At 42.8% G+C, this 27590-nt stretch overlaps 1 protein-coding gene across 2 annotated transcripts in view; it reads right to left on the minus strand.

Annotated features, from left to right (window-relative positions):
* The window catches only part of SHTN1 (shootin 1), an 85719-nt gene that overhangs the window by 9815 nt on the left and 48314 nt on the right, over positions 1-27590 (minus strand). The window contains exons 11-16 of one of the 2 annotated variants that reach the window (XM_059661536.1): positions 26572-26671; positions 22189-22271; positions 17330-17439; positions 13745-13798; positions 8328-8448; positions 3934-4117 (exon numbers count right to left, since the gene is read on the minus strand). In XM_059661536.1, coding sequence (XP_059517519.1) covers positions 3934-4117; positions 8328-8448; positions 13745-13798; positions 17330-17439; positions 22189-22271; positions 26572-26671 — 652 coding nt within the window. The remainder of the gene's footprint in view (positions 1-3933; positions 4118-8327; positions 8449-13744; positions 13799-17329; positions 17440-22188; positions 22272-26571; positions 26672-27590) is intronic. The other variant, XM_059661537.1, reaches the window with a different exon arrangement.

Raw genomic sequence — 27590 nt, forward strand, 5'->3', positions numbered from 1 at the left:
TATGGCGGCACTGTAACTAGATGAAATGAAAAACCATCTTTGAGGTTGACTGCATATTTAGTTGTAACTATCAGGAGGATATTCACCTTCCTGAAAGTCATCAGTAGGAAAAGAGAACATGGATGCATGAAGCTCAGTATGGACGAGTTGGGCCACATCTAGATGTTGAGATGAAAAAGCAAGGTGGCAAGAATACAAGATACTCTTGACCTCTGCCGGATTGTGATGCAAAGCTCTGTTCAGATCTGCTCTCCTCTTTCTCCACCCTGAAGGCCCTCTTCCCCTACTTCTATTATAACAGAGATGTCCCAAAACATGATGACTCATGGACACTAAGCTCAAACTAGATCAAAGATGGAGCTACCTTGCCCTAGCTGGTTTGGTTCAGTGGATAGAGCGTCGGCCTATGGACTTAAGGGTCCTGGGTTCAATTCCAGTCAAGGGCATATGCCAGGGCTGCGGGCTCAATCCCCAGGAGGGGAACGTGCAGGAGGCAGCCGATCGGTGATTCTTTCTCATCAATTACAGGAGTTCAAAACATCATTGATGTTTCTATCTCTCTCTCCCTTCCTCTCTGAAATCAATATATAAAAAGACGGAGCTATCTCAAAGAGGTACAGCAGAAAGTGGACGCAACAATAAAACACCTTGCTTAGGCTGGTGACAGAAATGTTAATTTTAATCCTTGTAATTAAGTACTAACTGTATGTCTTGCCTTCTCACAAGTCCCTAGGAAATAGATCCATATACTGCACATATCTCTAGCTCTACAATTTACCAGGCAGGAGTTACTCAATTATTTGGAATACACAACATATGTTGATTTTAAGAATTTATTAAAATAAAAAAATTTCCAGGAATAGCTGATGTTATTTAATTTTCTGGTTAAGTGAGGATCTTATGCAGAAAATATCTCTGGTTCTACTCTTACTTTACAACCTTTCTTAGATTAGAAACCATTCTTGTCTACCCGAGGCTAATCAAGTGAGCCTATCTGCATCTTCTACAACTGACTGTCCCTGATAACTTTATCTTGTGTAAGTGCAAAGATGCAGAAGGTATGCAAGACTGAGCTGGAGGAAAATGACTCCTAGGCACTTAAAATATGTCTAAAAGACCAGATAGGCCAACCAAACAACAAACAAAAATCTCTAATATTTGGCTTACGAATATGTGTAAGTGTTGAATAATGGGGGACTGCTGGTTAACTGAGTACTTTAATCGATACTCTACTGTTTTGTTGACACTAAAATGTACTCATTTGTTCATTTATTCAACAAGTATTTCCTGAGAGCCTACAACAGGGCAGGAATTTTTCCAGGTGTTTGAGATACACCTGAGAACAAAACAGACACACACAAAAAAATCCTACCCTCATGGAGCTTACGTTCGATCAGGGGAAGGGAGAAAATAAGCATTAAATATAATGAATAAAGCACATAGTGGATTAGAAGATAACTGTTGTGGGGAAAATGGAGCAGGTTGAGGAGGAATCAAAGTGTGGAGCAAGATGAGTTATAATTTTAAATAGGGTGGTCAGGGTAGGCCTCATCTAAAAGGTGACATTGAGCAAAGAAGTGATGAAGATGAGATAGTAGGTCACACCACTGCTGGGGAAAGGGCGCTCTGGGCAGAGGGGACAGCAAAAGGAAAGGGCAAGGGTGGATGGATACCTGGCCAGAGAGGCTAAAGTGGGAGGAGGAGGGAAGGGAGCGAGTGGAAGGGACTGGTGCGCGTGTGATAATGTGAGTGCTCCAGGCTACTGTCATCAATCTCCTCCCTTGACCTTGATTCCCTGTCAAGAGCCGACAGTGCCACTCACCTGAAACACTGTGGCGGCCTCTCCACAGACCAACATAAAGATGCAATTACCGGAGTGCAAAGATGGCCTTGAAAAGCAAGGGAAACATCTCACTTTGGACTGCTGATCCGACTTCAAAGTGCTTTGACAATTCGGGTCTATGATATGAGGTAAGACAGTGCGGTCTGCCTCTACCTTATGGTTTGCATAACAGAGTGAAGTCCGTAAGTCACAGGAAGCCAGAAAGAGCCCTGAAAATAACCCTTCTCCTTCCTGGCAGTGAGACTAGTTTCCAGGAATCCTGACAAATCACACGAATTTTCCCTTGTAAAGCTTAAATGTGACTACATTAAGTTCAAGTTCTTGTCCTCATTCCAGAGCTGGGTTTCAACATGAAGTGGGCCCGTCTGGGAAGTGAATGATTACCACGTACACACACAAAATACTCGGATTCCTTTAGAGAGTCTAATTGTACTGAAACAGATTTTTTTTCAGAAAGGCCCTCTTCCGTCCTAAGTGACTTTCCTGTATGAAAATGCATGGCATTCGTTATTTCAGCTAAAGAACGTCAAGAACTGAATAATAAAGCGCTCGGGTGCGAGGTTTAAAAGTTAATACAGCAGCACAGAGCGTTTGTATTAACGCTTTAAGTAGATAAATTAAATTGAAATGTGTCTCTTGAGCAGTCATTGAACAAGCAAGATGAGAAATAAATTGAGCTCACATGGGCCTTTATGGCATCTAACAACTGTGTCTGTCAACACGCCGATCCTTTTCACTGTCAATTCGACACGTTTTGCAGACCTTGGGCCTGCAATTATTTCATTTCCTTTCTTGGGAATGTAATTTCCACTTACTTTTGGAGAATAAAAGGCAGACAAAAGGAAGAAGGAGTCGCAGCATTTTCTGATTAAGATTATCTGTGTAAAATGGTAAAGGGGGAAAAAAAATCTATACACACACACTGAAGCATTTCTCAGAAACGAACTTGTCTCGGCCAAATTGCTTTTGTGTCCGGATACTGGTTCAAACGTAGCCGGAGTGCTGATGTCAAATTAGGTGTTAAACGAATTTAACAGGAAAGATGAAGAATGCATATAGATCATCTTTCTGTTAGAACTGTTCAAATGCAGTCAAAAGAAAGGCAACGCATGACTGCAGGAGAAAATGTGCTCCAAAACACAATGAAATTAGATAAAACTGTAAATCAGCAAAGAAGGCCATTCATTCCAAAAGAGAGTGGGGGGGAAAGGTTAATAGTACCAATGAGAAAGGCAAGAATGGAAGAAAATACCAATTGGCAAAAAGAGACCTAAATTGAATTTCAACTTCATTTGTCCAGACTTCACCTTTTAAACTAAGACAGGTAGAGGCACAAAAAGGGCTCTTTCTCTCCTGACAGAGCAGGAAATCAGAGGTTTAATTAACTGTCATTATAATTATAATCGGCTGATCTGATTCGTCTCACCTCTTCCTTTTCTTCAAGTGACAAACCCCTTGACATCCTGGCAAGAGAAGGAAAGCAAAACTAGACTAATTTCAAAAAGAGCCTGCCACTGTTAGAAAACAAACCGATGCTCCACCAGATCTGGTGGAAACACAGTCCGTGGCAGGATTAACTCGGTGACCGGAGTGTCACTGTCAAGCCAGTCTATAGAGATAACTGTTTACAGGGTATGTTTTCATTCTCGGGGTAGAGAGATATGAAGGCACATCTTTATGTGAGCACCAGAAAGGGAGGCTGTGAAAAGGTACCCTTCAAGGACGTTGGAAGATGGAGTTCTTCTGAAAGATCTAGCATCTTCTTCAGCTCCTCATGAACCATTAAGAGGGATGATGTAGGCATTTAATCTTGAAAGAATGACTCGGTATCTTTGGATGCTGAATAATGATTACCCAGCTCACCCCGCTGTGAGGAACCTGATTAGCAAACCAGTTTAGGGCAGGAGTTCTCTTTACACGCGTCTGCTTTGGATAAGAATAAGACCTCCAAACTAGGAGCCTATTGGCTCATCGAAAAGAGGAAGAAGAGCAGGTACAGGCTCTCTGAAGAGAAAGAAAGCAAAGCAACACACGAGTTAGTTATCACAGACTGTTCTGCACACCAGGTAGTAAAGAGCAGCGTTACTTACTGAAATGTAACCTTGGGACTCGCGCTTCCTTCCAATTTACACGGCCCTTCACCTGGCTCAGGTGCTGGGCTGTTGAATTCTGCCTCCAGAGTTTTCTTGTTCAAGGCTGTTTTTGCTACACTGGATACAGAACCCAACACCGGCATGGATTTGGACTCTGAGGTGGCTAATATCCCGGTTGGACCTTAAAACCAAACACATACCTCCAGTTTAATCATTCTGTGCGATGTTGATTAATATGGTACTGAAAACAGATGAGCAGAAAAGCCCGCAGGAAGTGAAAAGGCCAAGTTTTGTTAAGATTTCCAGAGCAGGTAAAAATGGTTCTCTGAGAAATCTGCTCTGCTTTGGTGGCACTACTCAATGCCCCCGGGCCACGCTGAGAAACTGGGTGGAGGCCTTTAAGAAACCACAGAACCCCAGGCCATGGTTCTCTCACTGACCGGAGACCTTAAAAATACTGGACCTGCAAAAACTCTTTTCTTCTCAGAATATGGCTTTCTGGCAGCCCTCCTTGAACCATGTGGCCTCTCAAGAGTTAATTCCTCCCCAAATCCAGCTCTGCGTGTTAAACACAAAGTGGACCGATGTCAAGAGGATCTTTCTCAAAGGCCCATGGAAGACTCCTTAAGCCTTCCACAGCGTTTATGAACATTTTCATTTTAATGTGATTGAGAAGTAAGTGGACTTATTTCCTGTTCCCATACAGACACGGGATTATAAAAATTAAGTGGCAAAGAGTTTGGCTGGTTAGCTTTTTGGCTTTTCTGCTCTTTGGGACAGGATGAAAAACACTCTCGCAGGGCTTGTTACATTAGTTTTTGGCATAGCAACCTAAACATTCTGGGCACTGAAGCTACACTCCATCGTGACTTATTTCCTGTCTTTAGTTTGAAAGATACTGTCCTAGGCAGTTCATTTTCAAAGCAAGATTATAGTATGTGGGTTTTTTTCTTTTCTTGAAACTGCAAAAGAAATCCTTTGCAAACAAAGAGATTCAAGATTCTGAATATTCTGTTTGAAAAGGCCTTTCCCTCCCACCTGTGCTAATCCTCATGTTGCATGGGGATGCAGGAGCAAAGAGGGGAGGGCAGAAAGATCCAGAAAGTTCTTGAAAACATAAATGTGAAGCTGAATTCGAGAATCGCTTCTGAGCAACTCTATTCTGCCCTTGGATAATCGTTGGCTGCAGCATTGATAGCTTTAACCAAGCTGTCCTTGTGCGAAGGCAAGATCTGCTTCTGAATGCACCAACGCCTGCCGCTCGTTCTGCGGCTGAAGCCAATTAAAAAGGAGGGAGAGTGGGTGAGCTGAGCCAGAGCTCTTATTTTTCCTACAAAAGGGAATAAAGACAAATGCTTCGTGTGTAAGATTATTATTATCATCATTACTGCATCGTGTTTAAGCTGCCCAGTGTTTTCCAAGAGGCACTCCCTGCTCTTTGAAATGCCAGCTTGCTGGGTCATAAGTCTAGGTAAGACAAGGGAGTATCAGGGTCAAAAGAAAAATTCTAGGCCCAGTCAGCACGACTAGGTGGTTGAGCATCGACCTATGAACCAGGGGGTCACAGTTTGATTCCCGGTCCAGGCACATGCCCGGGTTTTGGGCTCCATCCCCAGTAGGGGGTGTGCAGGAGGCAGTCGGTCAATGTTTCTCTCTACTCGATGTTTCTATCTCTCTCTTCCTCTCACTTCCTCAATTTAAAAAAAAACACAAAAAACCTCATTTTTTTCTAAGAAAAATTCTAAAGAAAAAGATGCTTCACTAGCCTTTGGGATCTGAGTTCTGCAAACCCAGGCTACCTCTGCTTCTCTTAGGATGTCTCCTTTTTCCACTCTGTGACCTCGAATTTAGCTTTCCTTTAGCTTTGGTGTAGAAGAAAAAAATCCCAGAGAATAAGTGTACCTGAGGCACAAACCTATCAAACTCATCCTCTGTAATTTGCTCCCACCATGCAGCTAGGCTGATGCAACTTCCTAACCCACCCCTCGCTGTCCTGGAATTTTCCCTTGTCATTTCATCATCTTTATTAATAGATTTACATGGTAAATACTTCTTCCAGTTTGCTGCTAGGGTAACAGCTGTACCATCTTTTAAAAAAAGGTATTTCTTTTACTAGATTACAGAGTTTGTAGGCTTGTCCCCCCCCCCCCCCTTTGGCTACCAGGGAGTTCAAAAGAAAACTTCTGCTCAATTGCAAGTGACTCCCCTCAGTATGTGTATATATCCTATTCTACCTTCCCTCAAACTATACGTTGAATATTTGTATATTGGTGGAAATAACCAATTAAATAAAAGTCTCGCCATGCCTATAAAACATATTCCTACCTTCCTCCACATTTTGAAATATTCACATTTCCAAACTGACTAAAATGAAAATATTTCCTGGTGCCTCCCGCTGAAAACTAACTCTGAAATAGTGAGTGCTTCATGTTTGACCAAGTTCATGAGTGAGGTTAAGAATGTTTCTGGAGGACCAAAAAGGTCAGGGGCAAAATACAAAACTGGCAGAACACACGAAAATGTCATCCACAAAGTCCCACCAATCAACGGTGGCTACCTGAGTGCTTTAAGGATGAGATGCTGGAAAAGTCACAGCACGGAGTAAGCCACAAAATGAATGATTCATATGGAGGCTGCTAAATGCTTGTAAACCAATCTTAAGGAGGGGAAAAAAAACCCACTCTTACGGCAGCCTTTAACTTTTCTGAGAGGTGGCTGTTTGGGGGCGGGATAGAGGGGGTTCTTATAGGATAGTAACAGCAAAATTTCCAGACCAAACAAAAACCTGATTTTTTTTTTAAAGAAGGAAACAAAGGCTTCATCTTTTCATAGTAATGGTTTGGCTGGTGGTATGCTGCTTCCAGTTTAAGAAACCAATTTACTCAATTGTTTGAGTAAGTCCCTATGTGAGAACCACAGCCTGCTTATCAAAAACCCAAATCCTTAATACTCTAGCAACTTAAACTTGACATACACTTGATGCAAATGCAAATTAAACTGTTACAATGGGCTGAGCTCGTGGGAGTTCACAGGACCAAGTCTAAATGATTCAGACTATTAGCTTAGTTGCTGATTAATTTTACTTCAGTTTTTCAAAGCCAGCCTCCTGGCCTCAAGAAAAAAAAACTCATAAAGGTTTCTGCTAATTCCCATGATCAGCTGACAGGAAAAAAAAAAAAGACACACCAAATTAGTTAGGGAACAGATTTTGATGTCCAATACATGGGTATCATGACACAAATGCAACTTGTGAGCTCAAGACTTGCTCAGATAGTCAGAGTTGGTGACAGAGCTGGAATTTCTCATCACTTGGCTCACAGGCAGAGACACTAAACTAAATGGTTGTGAAGAACAAAGACAATTTCTCTACAATTGTAATTGATGTGTAATTACTACTATGATTACTGATTATCGTGTGCTGACTCTGCCAGGCACAGTGGCTAAGCACTTTTCATATATTGACGGACTTGATCCTTAGAATAATCCTATGAGATAGCGCTTTTATTCGTCTTACTTTATAGATGAAGAAACTGAGGCCCAGAGAGGTTGGGTAATTTGTGTAAGAGCAAGCAGCTAGCAAATGGCAGAGCTAGGATTTGAACTCCCGCCGTCTGGTTCCAGAGCCTGTACTCAATGCTACATTGTTGCCAAAGCCCATCCTGAATGTCTTTGCACAAGGTCATCATGCATGAAGCAAACCAGATCTATAAAAGCCTAATTACCTACTGTTAGGTCTGATCAAATAATTGAATCACTAACGATACCCCCTCCCCTAGGAACTGACCTTTAGACCACTTGACAACCAACATTCCACTTGCTAAGACCATTATCCTTCCCCTCCGGACCTTCCCAGGTTCTGGACCCGCCCAGAGAATCCTCCACCCAGAAAAAACCCCACCTAGAGTCCTTTAAAATCTCTGACTCCCATCACTCGGAGCTGATGCCATTTTGGTCTCAGCCCTGCTGCTAGCAGATGTAACAATACATTTATAATTTTTACCCCTTTTGGCTTCATGCATTCCTCCTTCGGTGACCCTAACATTTGGTGCCGAAACCCGGAATGGTGAGGGGACTTTGGGGCAACTACTATACATTGTGGTCACGCTGAAGGGGATGTTGGCTGTGAAGTGGTCTAAAGGTCAGTGTTTAAGGAAGGGGGTATCCATTCAATGATCTGATCAGACCCAACACCTACAACTACGTAAGTAACATGCCAGTGAATAAAAGTAACATAAGCGTTCTTACGAGAGATCCATAAGTACCTGTCACCAGCCAGTACTTCTCACTCACATTAAAAATATTAGGTAATGATTCTAAAAAGATAATTTCACGTTAGAAGGGAACTCAGAGGCAGAGAGGAAGAGCGCCGTGGAGAAATGAAACCAGCTTACTACTGCTCCCTGCTTCTGCCGTCACCTTCCTGCGACGCAGGATCCTCTCTAACTCACTCTCGCTGCTCTCAGTGTGAAGGGATTTTAAGCTTCTGGAACTAGTGGATTTGTTAAGTGTCCCCTAAAGTGAAAACAAAACAAAACGAAAAAGGTTAATAATGGCTTAACACAACATACAAAAGAACATAAAAAATAAAACCACCAAAATATTACCAGAATTTGAATGGAATTCGAAAATAAAATGAACTTTACATATATATATATTTTTTTTTTTCATGTGCATATCTTCAACAACACATAGTGTTGGATCATTTAAGAAGATGCTCCTGAGGCTGTAAGATGTTAGCTCTCATATCAAAAGAGCAGGACAAGAACACCCCTGGATGTGCTAACTACACGGAATTCAGTGGCGGGAAGGTACCTGCACAGCGATGATTAAGATTCTGATGTGTGCTGATCCGCTGCATGGAGAAGAGGATGGACATTCGAACTCACCTGAGAAGCGTATCTTGAGACGGCAGCAGCCACATGCTACAGAATCAAAGCCCTGGTGGCCCTAAAAAACGTGTGGCTGATTCTTCAGAGAATGACCTTGACTGCACAATGGTGCCTCAGTTGCCAAAGGAGGAGCGCAATGCTCTCCAGTGGCCTGACCCAAAGACGTGCTGCACCCGGGCTTGACTGTGAAAGAGGAAGGGTTACACTCCCGCAGGGAGGCAGGGAAGGGCCCGGCATTGGCATCGTGGCTCCAGAACCCTCACAGAGGAGGCAGTGACTGGGTGTCTTTCAGGCCCAGAGCTACTGGAGGAAACAAGAGATGCCATCGAGCTGTGCTCCTGCTGAAATCAGTACTGACCTTCAAGACGACAGAGAACGCCCCAGGCAGTGGTCCGCTGCCCTGGCTGCTCTGGGAAGTGTGTTATGGAGGGAGAGCTATGGCTTTCCATCTCCATTCCCAGTGACGTGTTGGAACAGAACACTAACTGATGGTTTGATCAGAGCAAATCAGAACCCCAAGTTTGGGACAACTCGCCTGACTTCGTGCCCGGGGGGGGGGGGGGGGGAGGCAGCTTTTGTCCACCGCAGCTAACCACCAGGCCGCCCTTTGTCATCTCTGCGCTCACCGTGGGCTTGCTCTGTTCCCTGCTAATAACTTCCTGCGGACCCTAAGAACTCTACTCGCTAAAAATGGTAACTCTTTAGCCTATAAAACAAAAAAGTTTGTAAAACCAGGTAATTACACATCTCATAGGACACAGGCTATTACGTTGTTTTGTGTAGGAAGGCTTTTTCCCTCCTACAGCATCCAGTTCTAGGAAAGCAGCCTGTGGTCAGGGAGGGCCTTGACTAACGAGATTAGGAGACTGTATGCTTCTGCAGTCAGATGCCTAACCAAACCGATGTATAGAGCACCTAGATAAGGCTCACATGTTAGTCAAGCATAAATCGCACTCTTCCTCCCACCCCACCCAAAACTACATCTTTCTGCTTTTCATTTATCGCGAATATTCGTAAAATACATTCAAAGGAACACCACATTACATGTAACACGATAACAGCTCAGTTTATAATTTAAAAATTATTTGCTTTACTTCACAGTTAACAAGCAGATCTGTATCTACTATCGTAAGGAAGGATAAACACTGAGAAGGTAAGGAAAACAGAAGTGAAGCCAATTTTGATAAATTTTTAAACATGTACTAGAAAAACCATTTCCAACTTACTTGTGTTCACAATTTTAAAAAACTTACCAGCTGTATTGTATGTAAGCAGATATTACTTAAAGGAATGGCCATTATTATTTAAACAACTCATAAAACCACACTGTTTGAATGTCAAGGACATTCTGAATGATTTTCCTAATGGCTCGAGTTAATGGCTATCTTTTATGGAAGAATTTATCTTTCATAATATTCTCTATTTTTCATTTAGATGACAGCATTATTTCCTCAAATTCTTGACTATGATGAATGACGCTCTCTTCACCTGATACCAAAGGAACCCATTTTCAAGTTCGAATCCTTGAATCCCACTTTTCCTTCACTCACTGACTGATAGGGTTGATTCAGCTAATACATAAGTACATTTTAGATATGGAGGCAATTATGGGAGAAAGAAAGGTTTCTGCATGACTCTCAACTGAAATAATAAAGGAGCTCAGCTAATAAAATACGAAGATTATCTTAATTATCCATTTACACTATAATCATAGATTGTGAGAACCAGAAATTAACTCGGGAGCCATGTGGTACGTACAATTCCTTCACCTTACAGAGGGGAGAGCCTCGCGGTTTGGGCCAGATCCCAAGACAAGCCAGTGATAGGGCGGGGCCTTGACCCTGGCTCTTCTAATTCCCAAATCAGTTCTCTATCCCTACTCTGACCCACTTGGATCATGGACCAACCAATCTTAGTCCCCACGTTGGTGAAATGTTCATAATACCAAGTAATCTAATTGTCAGGTGGAAAAATTAACCATTCAACGATTTCTGGGTATTTTGAAAAACTGGAGATGTTTGAGAAAGACCTGTAAGAGAATTTTTTCAAATTTTTCAAATTTTTTCTTTGATTTGGAGGCAACTGCATTTGAAGAGAGACATTTAGATTCATTTGTCTTGATTTAAACTTCAGAAACTGCCATATCCACTTTGACTTTAAAATGACTGGGGAGACTCAAGATAACCTTTGTGTGACTATAAGAAATGAATATATCATTTTTAAATCTGCGATGTACACCATTTTTAAAAATGAAGCATAAATAGGCTTAGAAAAATAAGTCCCGTCAACACGGAGACTTTACAAATTAGCTGGAAAACTGGACAACTCAAAATAGAGTGAGGTTTTCCAAACCAGAGATTTCTTTTCTACGCAGGTGCTAACTTTGAACAATAGGCCAAACCTCTAAGTCGTAGGTGTCTCTTACCACTCAGGTCCTGTCTCATTCACTGCAGCAAACACACCGCTGATTTTACTCCTGGTCTCTGTCCCACCACAGTACTGAACAGGCTGTTTCCTGGGTCCTGGCATCTCTCAGTCACTTTCCATCTCAGGGTATAACCTGTAGGCTTTTCCTATTCTTTTCCTGTTTATCACATGTCACACTGTGAGGCTGATGTCATGTGCTTTACTGGGCACTAAATCTGATCATCCTAATAGTCTGAACTCCAGCAAAAAGCACGAATATAGCCCCTCAAATAGGGGCTTCTTTTTTCTCTCTCTCACAAGAAGTTGTATGGTTTCTTGGCACCAGGTGGCTGGGCGTGTCAAGTGATCCATCACCCCTCAAAGGGACTTCTATGGGGGCAGAGGAGAGTTGCCATTGGGCAAAGAAGAGCAGGGGAGGACACAGCGAGTTTCACTTTTAAATAAACCAAAACAATTTACTGCAAAAAAAATAATATTGTCAGAGTAACAGCTATGATGATACATCAATGCCAGATGAGGTGGAGAAGCCTAGTGCTAAATCCAGGACGAGGAGGAGAGGGGGCGATTTGCAGAGGGGGAAAAGATGTTTGGACAGTTTTTATAATTTGTAAATTATTTCACAAAAATTTATTTCAGAAATTTCTCTCCTTGAAGTGGCACAAAATTACAGTGAGCGGGATTGTATACCGCATGTGGTCTTTAAGAGCAATGCTGCAATCAGCAAACTTGCCATCCTCCGGCATTATCAGGGGGCAGCACACCCTGGGCACTCCAATGTCATATGGATCCCACATAGATGTCTGATTTTTCAAATAAACCTATTCTTTTAGAAGTCACACTCAGTATGGTTGATTCTTCCACTGATGGTCAAAACTATACTCTAGAACAGTGATGGCGAACCTATGACTCGCGTGTCAGAGGTAACACTCGAACTCATTTTTTTGGTTGATTTTTCTTTGTTAAATGGCATTTAAATATATAAAATAAATATCAAAAATATAAACCTTTGTTTTACTATGGTTTCAAATATCAAAAAATTTCTATATGTGACACGGCACCAGAGTTAAGTTAGGGTTTTCAAAATGCTGACAGGCCGAGCTCAAAAGGTTCGCCATCTCTGCTCTAGAATCTCACAGTGCCTGGGGGACATTTTCTTGAAGAGAAATTAGCATTACAATGTAGAGACAACAAAAAAGACTGTCATTGCCCTGGCCTGTGTGGCTCAGTTGGTTGACCATCATCCTGTGTACTGAGGGGTCACTAGTTCAATTCCCGGTCAGGGCACGTGCCTGGGTTGCAGGCTCGATCCCCCGTAAGGGGCATGCAGGAAACAGCCGATGTTTCTCTCTTTCTCTCTCTCTCTCTCCCCCTCTCCCTTCCCCTCTGTCTACAATCAATAAAAAAATATTTTTTAAAACAGGGACTGTCACAGTTCTTAACACTGGATCACAACATTTTCTCATCAAAGAACCCCTTTGCTCACAGCCACATGCTTTATCAATGGTTTTAATACTTTACTCTGTAGGCAGACCAGCATGTGAGCCACCACTACACCTCTCTCGAGTACCAATCCCACTCACCTAACACTAAAGCTAACTAATTAAGCCATTCTGAGTTAAGTCTATTGTTTCCTGCTTGATGAAAGCAATTTTGTTTACCACAATTAGGGGATGTCTACATGCAATGCATAATTAGCACAGTAACCACAAACATGGGAATATCAATTCGTACCTCCGCCCCCATGTTTGTTGACTTACTGTGCATAATGACTGGTATTGAGACTGTAACAGGATCTGAGAACAGGGCTCTTAGCATCTGAAACATTCCCTAAGTGAGGCGTTTGTCTCTGAGAGCAACCGCTGGAGAGGGCAGTCCTCACTTATTCTGCTGGCAAAAGCTCATGCTCTGGAAAGGAGACATATAGCTAGCGGTGGGCATCGAGTGTGTTCTCCAAAGGCTATGAATTAGTTTTAGAAAATAAAATTAGTAACACAAAGAAAGGGGCTTTTATTCTCCAGCTTACCATCAAATCGTTTTCCTAAACCGTGAAAAACGCAGACCGTGACCCTGACACGAACATATTTGGGTAGAAGCTCAGATTTACAGTTAGATACCAAGAATTCCACTTCCCTGCCCCAAAGTTAAGAGACTCTGCTATACTTCCGTTATTAATAAGCAAGTACCCATCCTCACGCCTGGCCAGACATTTCATCTTCAAGCTGTAATGCCGGGATTGGAGGGCAAGAACAAGAAACAACGATTTTGGCGAACGTGGGGCCGCTCTTTCAGAATGCAAACAGCTGAGTATTGATACATTAATAAGCCACCCAATGGAGGAGCCCATCACACAATCAAGTAAACTATCAAAAGAAATGAGGCTACTGCCGATGGAAATAAAACATATCAAGCCAATTATTCACGAAAATCGATTTCAAAAACATTCACCTTTCATTTTCCCATTAGCTGAGTAATACACTGAGATCTGTTCTTACCAGTATTCCTTTTAATTCATTCACTGCACTTTCAGAGCCTTTGGGAGATTCTGGCTACAATGAAAAAAAAAAAAAAGAAAAGTTACTGAGTAACTCATTTTAAAAATAGAAACAAACAGTTTACATGACAAAGTGTTGGCAGCTTATATTCACTGTTTTTTAAAATTAGGTCCATGTCTTACTGTTAAGAAAAAATATTACACAGGTTAGCGCTCCCAGATGGCAGCTGAGTAGAAAATTAGAAGTCATATTCAAAGCAAAAGGACTCAAGCCGCCATGTTCTAAATATCATTTTGTTACTTGTTTGTCATCAGACACAGAAAAAAAAACCTGGCAAACACCAGACTGCAAAGACTTAATTTCCCATCATTCCGAGTGTCTCACAGCAAGCTTCTCCACGCGGGTCGCTGGGCTTCCACCAGCAAGTGAGGACCAGGAAGGCTGCAGAGCAGAAAGCAAGCGACAGGGCAGGAAACCTCTCTCAGCTCCATGGGCTCCGGGCAAAAGCCAGGGAGAGACCAGCACACGTTGTTTTGTGAATTTCACAACAGGACTGAGTCGGGAGCAGGGACCAGCAAAGAACCGGCTTACAGGAGAACGTGAGCATCCCTGGCTGTGAAACAGGAAAAGAGCCCGACTGGTGTGGCTCAGTATTTGAGTGTCAACCTATGAACCAGGAGGTCACGGTTCGATTCCCGGTCAGGGCACATGCGAGGGTTTCAGGCTTGATCCCCAATAGGGGGCTTGCAGGAGGCAGCTGATGGGTGATTCTCTCTCTCCCTCTCCCTTCCTCTTTGAAATAAAAAGAAAAAAGAAAAAGAAAACACAGTAAAAGACCTCAGAGAGTGTGTAGTCTGACCACTTCGTCTTACTTATAAGGAAAGTTACACCTGGGGAAGGTTGTATTTGAATCACCGTCTTGATTACAAGCCCAGGTCTCTCCTGGCTACACCATGAACAGAGCCATTTGCGTAAGTTCTGGGTATTATATGGACCGGCCCCACCATACCTACCAGTCTCTGTGGATCCCTCACCTCATTTACCAGAGGGGAAATTCAGCATGAGGACCTCAGGAAAAGATCAAAGAAGACCTCTGACCTCCCCCTTCCCGGAGGCGAGAGAGGCAGAGAAAGTCCGCCCGCCGGACAGTGCAAGGACCCTCAGCCTGTAGTCCTGGGAAGATGCGAAGGCTGATTCCCATCAGGAAATAAGAGGTGATTCTTAGCAACTTATAACCCTCTTCTCTAAAAAAACACAGAAGAAGACCCCCTGCCAATGTTTAAAAGTGGACCATCACCGTAAAGGGAGAGAGGGAGAAGGAAGGAGAGAGGTTTGCTGCGCTGGTTGGTGCACATGAGACGAAGGCATTCTCCTTCCCTAGCCTAGGACTTCTGTGAAACATGCATGCCATCGGTGCCAGCCATCAGTGCCAGGCCCAAGCTCTCATACACGAATTCCCACCACACCAGCACGGCCAACGCCATCCAGGAATCTGGGGAATATGCAGCTTGAGACAAGCGGTGACTTGTCTCTGCAGGTGACAAGCAGTGACTTCCGAACGAATGCCCTGGCTAAAGGCACACTCCAGCGTGCCGGCGGCGTCAGCCTCGGAGCCTGGGCCGCATGCGCGCACACTTGGGACGTGCCCCGGTGGGCAGTGGCCACCTGTTGTAAAGGGGACTGACCAGGCCATTCAGCACTACAGCTACACAGCTTCACAATTACCAGCGAAAAACCCACTCGTCCACTGATCCTTGTTCAGCTGTCTTCCAGGTTTGGAATTGACATTGAATAATGTGTAACTGTTGGAAGAGTACATACAGAACATGGATTACTTATCATTTAAGAAGCTTTTAAGGTTGTTTCTTTCTAAAGTAATCTGGCTTCTTTATAACACAGCTTTATTTTTGTTTTTTCCTATAGCAATAGCTTGGTTTTGCTTGTTCTTCCCCAAATAGTGGCGCCGTGTTAAGTCCTAAGAGTGTATTCTTTCCAAGGTTCCGCCTGGACCCTGCATTTTGGAGTGTTTGCACACTTGATCCCATTTGATCGGACAACAACCCGGGAGTCAGGCAGGGCAGGCGCTGTTCCCCGTCTGGGAGGACCAAGCCTGGGTGCAGGGGCGTGTGAGGCCCCACCTCCCACAACAGCGCTCCGTCCTCAGGCGCCAGACACCAGGGCTGAAACAGCTGTACTCGGTTGCTCCTCCTGCTCTACGCCCTGCCCCTGACTTTGAAACTGGCTTTCAGAGCAGCAGCACAAGACGGACTCACCCCCCGTGGTCAGGGAGTTTCCACGTCACCGCATGTCAGTCTACGCTTGGAGCTGCGTCTTCTTTCCAACCCCCTTTCCGTGTTCAGCCCACACCGTGGCCATGCTTGCCTGGCCTGGCCATCTTGCCTGCCTGTGGCCAAGCGGCAACTGTCACAGCCCAGCAGAATTTGTACGGAACGGTTTCGCTACTTGGGGACATCGAAGCAGCTGAAGAGGCATCTTTGGAGTAAGGACGAACCTAAGGTTTGTTTTAAAAGTAGAAGAAAGAGAACCGACCCACTGATATCTTACTAAAGTGAAAAAGTAGTTTTTCCCCCAAGAAAAAAAAGGTCAAGCCCTGGCCAGGTGGCTCAGCCGGTGGAGCATCGTCACATACACCAAAAGGTTGCAGGTTCGCTCCCCGGTCAGGGCACGTATCTGGGTTGTGGATTCGATCCCTGGTTGGGGAGCATTCGGGAGGCAACTGATGGATGTTTCACACCGATGTTCCTCTCTCCCTCTCTTTCTCCCTCTCTTCCCCTCCCTCTCTCGCTAAAATCAATAAAAATCATGTCCTCGGGTAAGGATTTTTTTAAAAAGAAAGAAATGTCCAAAACCCCATTATGGGGCCTACTGCAATGGGACAGGTGTACAAGGGGAAGCACTGAACTAGATTCTGAGGGCTTCGTGGGTCCTGGCACTCCATGTGGTTTTCAAGTGTAGAAGGCAGCGGATGACAGACACACACAATCTCTCCTTGAAGTGACCGGGAATCAGTGAAAACAACCATATAAATCTCACTATTTCTCAAAAGTCGCCCTCGGTCTGTTCTGGCATCAGTACGTGACCCGGGCCCCTAGCTCCTGTCCCCCGACACACCCCGACACAGACACAAGTAGAAGCCTCAGGAAGGCAAGAATTTTTGTCTCTCCTGTTTATTGCTTTATCCTCAGTGCCTAAAGCAGTCCCTGGCATACATCAGGTACTCAATAAGTACTTGTTAAATTACACAAAATAGCCAGGAATTAAAGAAAAGAAAGAGTAGTGCCATAACTGTTATCTGTTTGGTATAACAGTTCCTCTCAGTGTCTCTCTCAAGTCGATGGCAGCATCCTACAAGAACAGGACTTCGTTTCCATGGTGATGTAGGGCTACCCTGGGTCAAACACAGTCCTCCAGAAACCTGCTTATGGAAATGAAGGCTTTTATGACACATTAGCCTTATCCTAAGATGCGACAGTCAGTCCGGATACAGCTTGCATCACATTTCGAAATTTCACATTCAAAGCAAGAAACATCCGGGGGGAGAGAAAGCATTTAGTCATTCTATACCTGTGCCTTCGGCCTCGCTGCCTGGTTAACGGGTCTAAGATGAACCCCCTTTTTAATCCTGTCCATCATCTCTTCAACGGCTTGCCTCTTCAGATCCGTGACTTCTTCAGCTATTCAGAGAGCACACACAGAAATCATCTTAGATTACAGGAAAACCGCCACGTCCTATTTGTGGTGGCTTAAGATTGGACTATGTAATGAACTGCAGTCATTTTTCAGACAAAGTCACAAAACACCAACAATTTAAGGTTAAGAATTACCAGATAGCAACATACTTTTCATAAAAGTCTTTTAAGAAAAGATCTGCTTTGAAAAATAAGTGTTATAAATTTTGAGGTCTAATTTGCAGCCTGGAAATCAATAGCGGCTCATCTGTGTTAGGCAATTAAGTGGATTTTGTTCCTTTTGTCAGCAGAACGTGAGACCTGAGTTTCTACAGGTCTTTAAAAACCCAACTTTGTAGCTAACCCCAAATAATCATTCATCTTTGTCTCAAAGATATTTTTATAAGTCATAGTACATCCTATGTCACAGAAATCAGCCCGAAGAAAAAATAACTATCAAAAAGCCCATTTGAAAATAAATGATCAAAATGATTCTTTTACTTCTCGAAAGAAATTAAGTCAAAAGATGAGCAGCAAAGAGATAAAAATCTCTTTTTTAAATTGCCATCTTTTGTTTAGGAATCACACGGGAAGGAAACATTTAAGTGAACCTTTTTCAAGTCTTTTAAAATTGTCAATGTTAAAAGCAAACACACACCTAGAAATGACTGCAATTGAGTAATCAAGTTGGATTTAAAAATTTCAATGGTCTATTGTCTAACCTTTGCACCATTTTGCTGCAAAAACAATAAGGCTGTTGAAATATGTGTCAATTAGATGAATGCAACTGCGGGGAGCTTCAACCTGTTGATCAGAATACAGAAATTTGTCTCTTTTGCAGAATAGCTTGACCAAAAAGCATGGAATCATTTTTGGAATATTTATCACTATTAATGCAATTCTAGATCTCGTGTTTACCTCCACCCAAGGCACCGCAGCCAATATAGTTACGTTAAAATATTTCATAAAGACCTTCTAATTAGCATCTTTAATAAGACTCCACATGGTGGGGCATCCAGCGGCACTCAGCAAGAATCTACCTACTGACTGACTTTGTAAGTTTGAGCTTTAAGTGGCTATTAATATTTTTATTATTTGAGCAGGAAGAGCTACGCCCCAAAAGGATGGTTTCTAAATGGAAACGACCACAACTACATCCCCAAGCCAACTGACAGTAGGGGCAGGCTTTGCCCTAAGAAGGCATAAACCATGGCTTCTTTTTCTGCTATATGGCCGAAATTCACCAGCAGAAGGTTCCAGAAATGATTACTTGGGCTTAGTCACAAAGTTGGGTTTTTTCAGAGTCCAGAAGGTTCCATTCTCCACACTCTGTGAGTGCCGTAGTGATGGGATCACTACCACATTCATTGCATAAACCTAGGTTTCCTGACGCAGTCCTTATTTCCAATAGTACTGTCATCCTCACAAGCCATTGGAATGCTGGGAATTAAAATAGCCAAACAGCATTTTTCATATCCAGAAGTTAAAAAAAAAAAATAGTGGGAAAAATGGCACCAAAGTCAGAACTCATCCACTAGGAAATGAAAAGGACAAAACTGCCCTAACCGGTTTGGCTCAGTGGATAGAGCGTCGGCCTGTGGACTCAAGGGTCCCAGGTTCGATTCCGGTCAGGGGCATGTACCTTGGTTGCGGGCACATCCCCGGTGGGGAGTGTGCAGGAGGCAGCTGATCGGTGTTTCTCTCTCATCGATGTTTCTAACTCTCTATCCCTCTCCCTTCCTCTCTGTAAAAAATCAATAAAATATATATTAAAAAAAAAAAAAAAAGAAAAGAAAAGGACAAAACTGTGGGTTGATCAACTATGAGCCCTTAAGTAACATTTTCCTGGGCAGCTTCTGCTGATGGCTCACCAACACCAACAAGGGGACAAAGAAGAAAATTATTATGGACGGAAATTCATTCATTCATTCGTTCATTCACTCACTCACTCACCCATTCAAATGTGAATACCTAAAATAAAGCACCGTGCAGTGCTTTTGCTGACCCTATTCAAAACCAAAGGAGATAAAATCCAGACCTGTCGTTCAAGCACCTAGTATGGGTATGGAATTTCTTCCTAGGAATTAAAAACAAAAAAAAATACAAAAGACACATTTGACGTTCGAAAAGGCTGCCATTTGGAGTGAGACTTGGGAAGAGCTCATGGCAACAGTGCCTACAAACAGATTAGCGCTCTGTAAGGAATGACTGAAATCCAATTAAATGCACCACACAAAACTAGTTAAGGCAGACAGATGGAGAATTATGGTCCACACCATTCAAATCTGCTGCAGCATCTAACATAGCGGGAATTTAAAGTAGTTTCTTACTTTTGCTTGCCAGCATCACAGTGATAATTCAGAGCGGTGCCACTATCTGGACTGTGTACCGATTCTAAACCAGACTTTGATTTCTCTGTCTTTTTCAAATGGAAAGGCTTAATTGGTCTTAAGGAAAAAGAAATCACTCTGATCAGAGTCCCTGCTCGGGCACAATACGAGGGCAACGCTGGGTTAGCTACACAAGCTTTCTTTCTCCCTGACCCTGTTTGTGAACCAGCAAAAAGCAATCTATATGAACTTCTCAACTGCGAAGCTGTTCTAATAAATCTGCAAGAATCGCCCACGGAGAGCTCGCCGTCTGTTTTGTAATTCTCTCTGCAATCATGCAGTTGGTAATTGTCTCACAAAAGCATGTAATCAGGGGGACAATAGAAATATGCAGGGGACTGGAGATTAAAGAAAGGGGACAAATGAAGACAACAGGTCTAATGTTATTGAACTGCCACAGGGAAATAAAATCAAATGTTCTTTGAGTTAGTGCTTCAAGGTCAGTCTTGGATCAGAAAGCTATGTGTAATTAATAGAGGCTTAAATCTTAAGACCCACTTGAAAAATAATTCCTTAAAAAAAGAAAAAGAAAGGAAGAAAAAGACCCACAGACAAACCATCACCTTATTGCTCAATAAAGTCTTTTATTATTACCTAGAAGAAACTAAAATGAATGTTTAATGCCAAAGGATTACTTTTCCCTTTCAGAAACATTTTTTTCTTAAAAGGCATTAAAAAAAAAAAAAATCAATGCCACCATGACGCACAAAATTTCTATAGAACACATCACGGTTGAACGAGTCTGAATTTGACCCGAGGTCATAAAGTTAAGGAAATTTCCTTAACTACAATGATCACAAGAGCCTGCCGAATCAGGACTCCTGCCCCACAACAGGGTGGTTAGGACGTTGTCCAATTTTTTGTTTATTTCTTTTTAGCTAACATGTTGGGTATTTTCTATATGCTAAATATCACTCTAAATGTTTTACATGTTATTCATTCTCACAACTCTATGAAATAGGAACCACTATTATCCCCACTCTATGGATTAGTAAACTGAGGTAAGAAAATATCAACCAATTAATGACCTAAATATGTGAAATCTCAGAATGTGTCCAATAACTGCATTCTTATCAAAATTAGTTACTAACTTCAAAGTCTATAATGATTTCTTATATTTAAACCTTAAAACTAGTATATTATTCCACAGACCTTCCCTACCGTTAAGAGCCATAACCTACCAACAAAAGTGTCTCCATTCATCAGCTCTGAAAGGCAAACCAACTGAATAGTAAAAGCCACCATGAGAAGCTAACATTAAAAAATGCCAATGATGCCGTAACCGGTTTGGCTCAGTGGATAGAGCATCGGCCTGAGGACTGAAAAGGTCCCAGGTTCGATTCCGGTCAAGGGCATGTACCTTGGTTGCAGGCACATCCCCAGTGGGGGCTGTGCAGGAGGCGGCTGGTCGATGTTTCTCTCTCATCGATGTTTCTGACTCTCTATCCCTCTCCCTTCCTCTCTGTAAAAAATCAATAAAATATATATTTTTTTAAAAAATGCCATTGACAGCCAGGCTGGTCCCTTCATTTCACTTGTAAATTCCAAAGTGTCACAGAGGAGCCCAGTGTTTGACATTCGCTCATCATGCATTTAATCACTGTTGATGTGATTATTCATTCAACAACCATTTTTCTGTGTGAACTATTAACAAGACACGCTAAATAACTACCTCGCCGGACAGAGAGAGAGGCTCCAGCCACATGTGGCTACGGCACACATCGTTTAAGGCGATATGATTTTAGAGAGGTTCCCATTTAAAATCTCATGAGCAACTTCTGTGTCAGAAACTCTACTTAGATTCCCAAGTACAATGCAATAGCTCCAGGATAAGGGAGGAAATACCATCACGTTTCCTGAATTGTAACTGAAACGTCATTTTCATAAGGAAAAGTATGGTTTCTAACATTGGGGGTTAATAAGTTCTAGAATACTTTCTTTCCATGTAAGGGTGCTGAGCAGGTTAATAAGCTAATGATGTCATTTACTTAGGAGAGAAAATCATTTTGTTCTGACTGCCCTCCTGACCCTCCCAGACTTATCAACTGTCCCAAAACAGGATCGAAACAATTTTAATTCCAGGGTCAGCGAAGGTGCAGAGCCAGGAACCCAGGAGCAGGGCTGTCCTGCAAATGGCCAAAGGCAGGGCTTTCTCTGAGTCGGGCCACGCCCTGTGCAAAGCAGAATTTGCCTTTCAGCTGCATTACTGTGCAGAGGAATAGACTACAAAAGGCTACAGGAATCAGGGACAGAAAGTCGATTCGCACACATGAAATACAACAAGCGTACGGATTGTTAAAAACGTGTACACCATCAACCACTGAAAGTAAAGCAAGGGGTGGGGGAGGGAGAGGGGGAGAATTACTTGTTTCCGGTTGAGCTGCCTTTTCTTTCTTAGCACCACTGCCGCTGGGGTGGGATCGCTTCCGGATCATGGACATGAGGGATCTTTCGGAGAAAGAAAAAGATTGACAGGAGATTACTGGACGCCTTATGATCCAAGAGATGACATGTATAGATTCTAAAGAATCAGTAAATATCCAACTCTTCTCTTAGGTATACTAGTATGAATGTACCAGGAGAATTTAAGCAGCTTACTTTCCACTTTTAATCAATTAGCAAACTTTTCATCACTTCAGGGAAGAGGAAGGTGTCTCATCCCTTTCTGTGTGAAATCAATTACTGAAAGATGGGGACTGCTATAACTACCAATATGATACATGCACATTTACAAAGTAAAGCAGATACAGAAAAAAATTCAATATCCGTATAAAATTCCAACATACTCTCTATGCCACGCGTGTGAGGGAGAGGGAAGGAGGAAAGAATTAGGGGTTGTTTTCAGTAAATATCCACTTGGGAAACAGAGGCATAAAATAACCTGAATCTGTGTCACACAGACCAGATACTTAAGGATAAAATACATGTAAGAGCACTGCCCCTTTGGTCTATGACATAGACTCTATGTTTTAAAAATCTGCCTAAAATGCAAATCATGATACATTTGACCACATTAAAATTTTAAAGCCTCCATGTATTAAAAGACACCATAAAGAATAAAAAGAAATTCTATAAATCAATGAGGGGTAGGGGGAGGTGGGCAGATAACCCAACAGAAAAATGGACAACACTCTTAGAACTCCGTAAAGGGCAGTGTCCAAATTTCCAGTACACATACCAAAAAGGTACTTGACTTCATGCGTTTTTAGAAAATACAAATGAAGCCCTCACTGCCATATTGCTACACATTCATCCAGTAGGTCAGAAGTTTTAAGTCTGACAATAGCAGGGGGAGGGTTCTGCCTAATCACTGGCCTCCCCTTAGCCCCTCACAACACCCTATAATGATCGCACCTCTAGTTCTGGGAGGAAATTTGGAGAGTCTCTTTGCAATGCTCAGACTATTTGTATGTATTTACATAAAGGAAGTAAGAACATATGGTCATCACTGTAAACCACCTCAGTGGAGAAAGACTGGTATGGCACCCAGAAGAAAATCGCATGTAATATCAGAGAAGAACCATCTGTCAAGGTGGGGCTTAGACCACACAGAAAATGGTGGGGAGGGGGGTCTCGCAGGACATGTGAGAAGACCGGGACAAGACCCCTGGGACCAATAATCCAGACCACTGTCTAAAATCTCCCCGTTTCAAATGAATGGATAAAAGCTTTGAGCAAGTACCCTCCAAAGATGGAACAGTTCAATGGAACATATTCACCTTGAAATTCTTTTGTTTTTAATATATTTTTTATTGATTTCAGAGAGGAAAAGAGAGGGAGAGAGAGAGAAACATCAATGATGAGAGAGACTCATTGATTGGCTGCCTCCTGCACACCTCCTTCTGGGGATCAAGCCCACAACCCAGGCATGTGCCCTTGACCAGAATCGAGCCCAGGACCCTTCAGTCCACAGGCCAACGCTCTATCCAATGAGCCAAACCAGCTAGGGCTACCTTGAAATTCTTTAAGAAGGGTTCCTCGTGCCCACTGTGATGTGTAATTTTATGAGTCAACTTGACTGGGCCAGAGGGCACTAGGATATATGCTCAAACATTATTCTGGGTGTTTCTGTGAGGATTCTGAATGACATTAACGTTTAAAGTGGTAGTCTCAGTAAAGCAGATTGCCCTCTCTAATATGAGCGGTCCTCACCCAATCAGTTGAAGGCCTGAAGAGAACCAAAAGGTGACTCTCCCCCAAGAGAGAGAGAATTCCTCCTTCCTGACTGCCTTGGAAGTAAAACATCTGTGTTCTCCTGCTTTCAGGCTCAAACTGAAAGCACTGCCTCCTCCTGAGTCCTGAGCCTGCTGACCTGCAGGCTGGAACTATACCATAGGCTCTCCTTGGTCACCAGCTTGCTGGCTCACCCTACAGATCCTGGGTCCATGCCCATAATAATGTGAGCCAATACTTTAGAATCAATCTCTCTCTCTCTCTCTCTCTCTCTCTCTCTCTCCATATATATATATATATATATATATATATATATATATATATATATATATATATATATATATATACACACACACACACACACACACACACACACACACACACACGCACGCGCGCACGTGCACACCCTATTGGTTCTGTTTCTCTGGAGAACTCTGACGAATACACTAATACAACCTACCCCTTTCCCGTGAGCCACACCTTCCCAGGACCTGTATAAAATGACCAAAGTATGTACGCCTTCTTCCTCTCTTTCCTCTCTCCCACCTGTGCCCTCAGTTAAATGATCAGGAAGATGAGGGAAAAGCAAGAAAGCTACTTACAGTAGTCACAGGCCCTGGTCTTTTCCCCCCACTTTCATTGCTACCCATGACCCTCAACATCAGAGTAAAGCAAATGGCTCAGGAACAAAGTTAGAAAACCTTGACTAGAGGATTCAAAGTCCACTGAAACTCAATCTGTATTCAAATACATTTCTCTGACAAGAAGGTTATCTTTAGCAAAAAAAAAAAAAAAAGAAAAATCTCTTTCTACTGAGAAATTGTCTTATACTATTTAAATTCATCTTAAAATAAAAATTATTCATGTTATTCAATGAATGTTTTTTAAAGGGCCTTATCGAAGAATTCACACTTTAGACATATGCATTTCTCAATTTAGCTATAAAGTACTCTTTGGAAAAATATTCTATTTAGGTTATACTTTACTCTGAATCTGAAGGGCTCTCTTGATTTCTGAGACTGAAAATGAAAGGCCAACAGCAAGACTATAATCGCTTTTTAATAGTTCTCCCTCCTCATAGACAAAAGTGACCTTCTTATCAGCTCAAAACTCCAGACCTTAGAGAAAGATCAAAGTGATGGATTTCCTGTCTTAAATGTCAAATTCAGAATATCTCCATCTCCTACAGACTTAGCAACCCGGGAGAGGAAGAATTTGAAATACCTGAAATTCTTTCAATTGACTCCTGGATCGATCGCGTGTACACATTATTTTGCTTTAACGACTTCAGTGGCTGAAAGTAAATTGTCATGCCCCACTCAGTAAGGAAAACTAATGAGAATTTTTATTAAAATGCCAAGTCCCATTTTTAGAGCCGTGTGGGAGGAACACGTTACACATTCTATTCAGAGGGATCAGCAAAGGTACAAAGTTGGAATAAATGGCTTCTCTGTGTGAAAGGATTAAACAAATCACATGAGTTAATGAAAGCTAACCACCTCGCAAATTTTCAAATTCTGTTTGTTCAAGAATAAATGATACAGGAGCAGCTCAAATCATGACATGAGGAGCAGGTAGGTCGTCTTACGTCATTCTACATGGGGAAAGGGAGACCCATAAAGGCCAAAATCTGACTCTGGCCCTCCTAGGAGGTATGTGCTTACTTCAGGCACTCAACACCATTAAGTCACCTTGGGCTTCAGGAATGTCTGCAGATATGGTTTCCTGTCACAAGAATTTAAATATAACTTATTCCATTATTGGAAGGTTCCTTTCTCAGCGTTATTAAAGCTTTAAATATGAGGTTAGGAATAAAAACAAATGAATACTTTTAGTTTACCAGTTTGGTCCTGTTTAGTTTTCACTTAGTACTTTTCTTTTTAAAATAATCGAACAGACCAGCACTTTCCATATCCAAATTATCGAGAGAGAAAAAGATGAAAATGCTCTGGAGAAACTAAAATATGCTCGGTCTTGCAGTTTAGAGGAACTCCTAATGTCATGGGCTGTAATTTTAAAACCAAAGTGTCAAAACAATCGGTATAAATGTCTCAATGCTGGCGGCTTGGAACATCCATGGGGAATCTGAGCATCTACAACAGAACGCAGTCAGCCTCAAGAATGGTTTTGGTATTTTTAAGGCCCTTTCTGCATATATTACAAGAAGGGAATAATACATGGGTCTCTGGAGAATTCTCTGGGATTCACACCAGCTGACATCATTCATACTTCTTTTTTAAAAATACATTTTTATTGATTTCAGAAAGCGAGGGAGAAAGAAACATCAATGATGAGAGTGAATTATTAATCGGCTGCCTCCTGCACAACCTCTACTGGGGATCGAGCCCGCAACCTGGGCATGTGCCCTCTACCGGAATCGAATCTGGGACCCTTCAGTCCACAGGCCGATGCTCTATCCACCGAGCCAAACGGGCTAGGGCTCACTCATATTTCTTACCATCCCTCTAATGATGCCACCTGAGCCAGCATTTTTTTAAAATCCCATTAACAGAAACTTCAGGCTCTCTGGCAAGGAATGACATTTGATGCAGAGCAGTCGTCCCCATGCACTCACCGGATGGGGTTGGGAGGCGGAGGGGGGAGCGGCGGTGGAGGCGGAGGCGGCGGGGGCACTGAGTTCTCAGACTGGTTCACCCGCTTCTGGAGCTCATCCACTGCACAGAGAGCACAGGGTCAGAAAAGCGCGGAAATGAGCAACTTCGCACCAAAACGAGCACAACTGCTCTCAAAATCAAGTTCTTTCTCGTGAAGGCAAGTGAGAAAATTCAACATGAAATTGATGCAGAATCTTTTCAAACTTTTCACCACCCAGCCTGCTGTCACTAATACAAGAGGCCGTCCACGGGGTACAAGAAAGCGCTACCTTCTCTGTGCTGCTCACACAACCAGGGAAAAGACAAAGTTCAAGGCAACGGCTGGGCGGGCGCGAAGGACTGAGTAGGTTGAAGAAGCATTTGTTAATGCTGAAACACACCCCTCCAACACTAAGAAACGGTTAATACTTGACTTTTAAAATGCACAGGCCACGAGTTAACTTTAAAGGTGACATTTAGTACTGAATCTTAATAGCAGGCTTCCCTCCTCCACTGTTTCCTTCGGGAACTGCACGTCTTCGTGTTCTTGGTGTTAACCAGACTCACTCTCTCCAGGGTCTGTGGCTCAGAAACTGGTTGCTCTTCTGAAGAGCATCCTGGGAATATAATGTCTTCATTCAGTTCACCCAAGTCATCAATGAGACAGGCGTTTACTAGGCACCAACCATGTGGAAGGGCCTGCTGGTGCTGCTCCAGACACCGTTCCTGACTTCAAGGAGCAGAACCGAAATTCCATCATGGGTGCCAACACCTCTAACAGGGGCTCTAAGGGCTCCAGGTGCCGAGTACTGTGCGCTCTCAGGAAGAGCAGTGTCCACAGCCATTCCACCTGCCACACGGACTGGACCCCGGATGGTGTGTCCACCTGTTTTTACTCGCAACACTTAAAGCGGCAGCATGGGCCAACCTCTCCCACACCACGACTCCTCTGCCTATTCCATATGCATGTGACTATCTCTCCAAAGGGAATCTGAGTTCC

This window comes from Myotis daubentonii, chromosome 13 (genome assembly GCF_963259705.1).
Source record: "Myotis daubentonii chromosome 13, mMyoDau2.1, whole genome shotgun sequence".
NCBI classification, from domain to species: Eukaryota; Metazoa; Chordata; class Mammalia; order Chiroptera; family Vespertilionidae; genus Myotis; species Myotis daubentonii.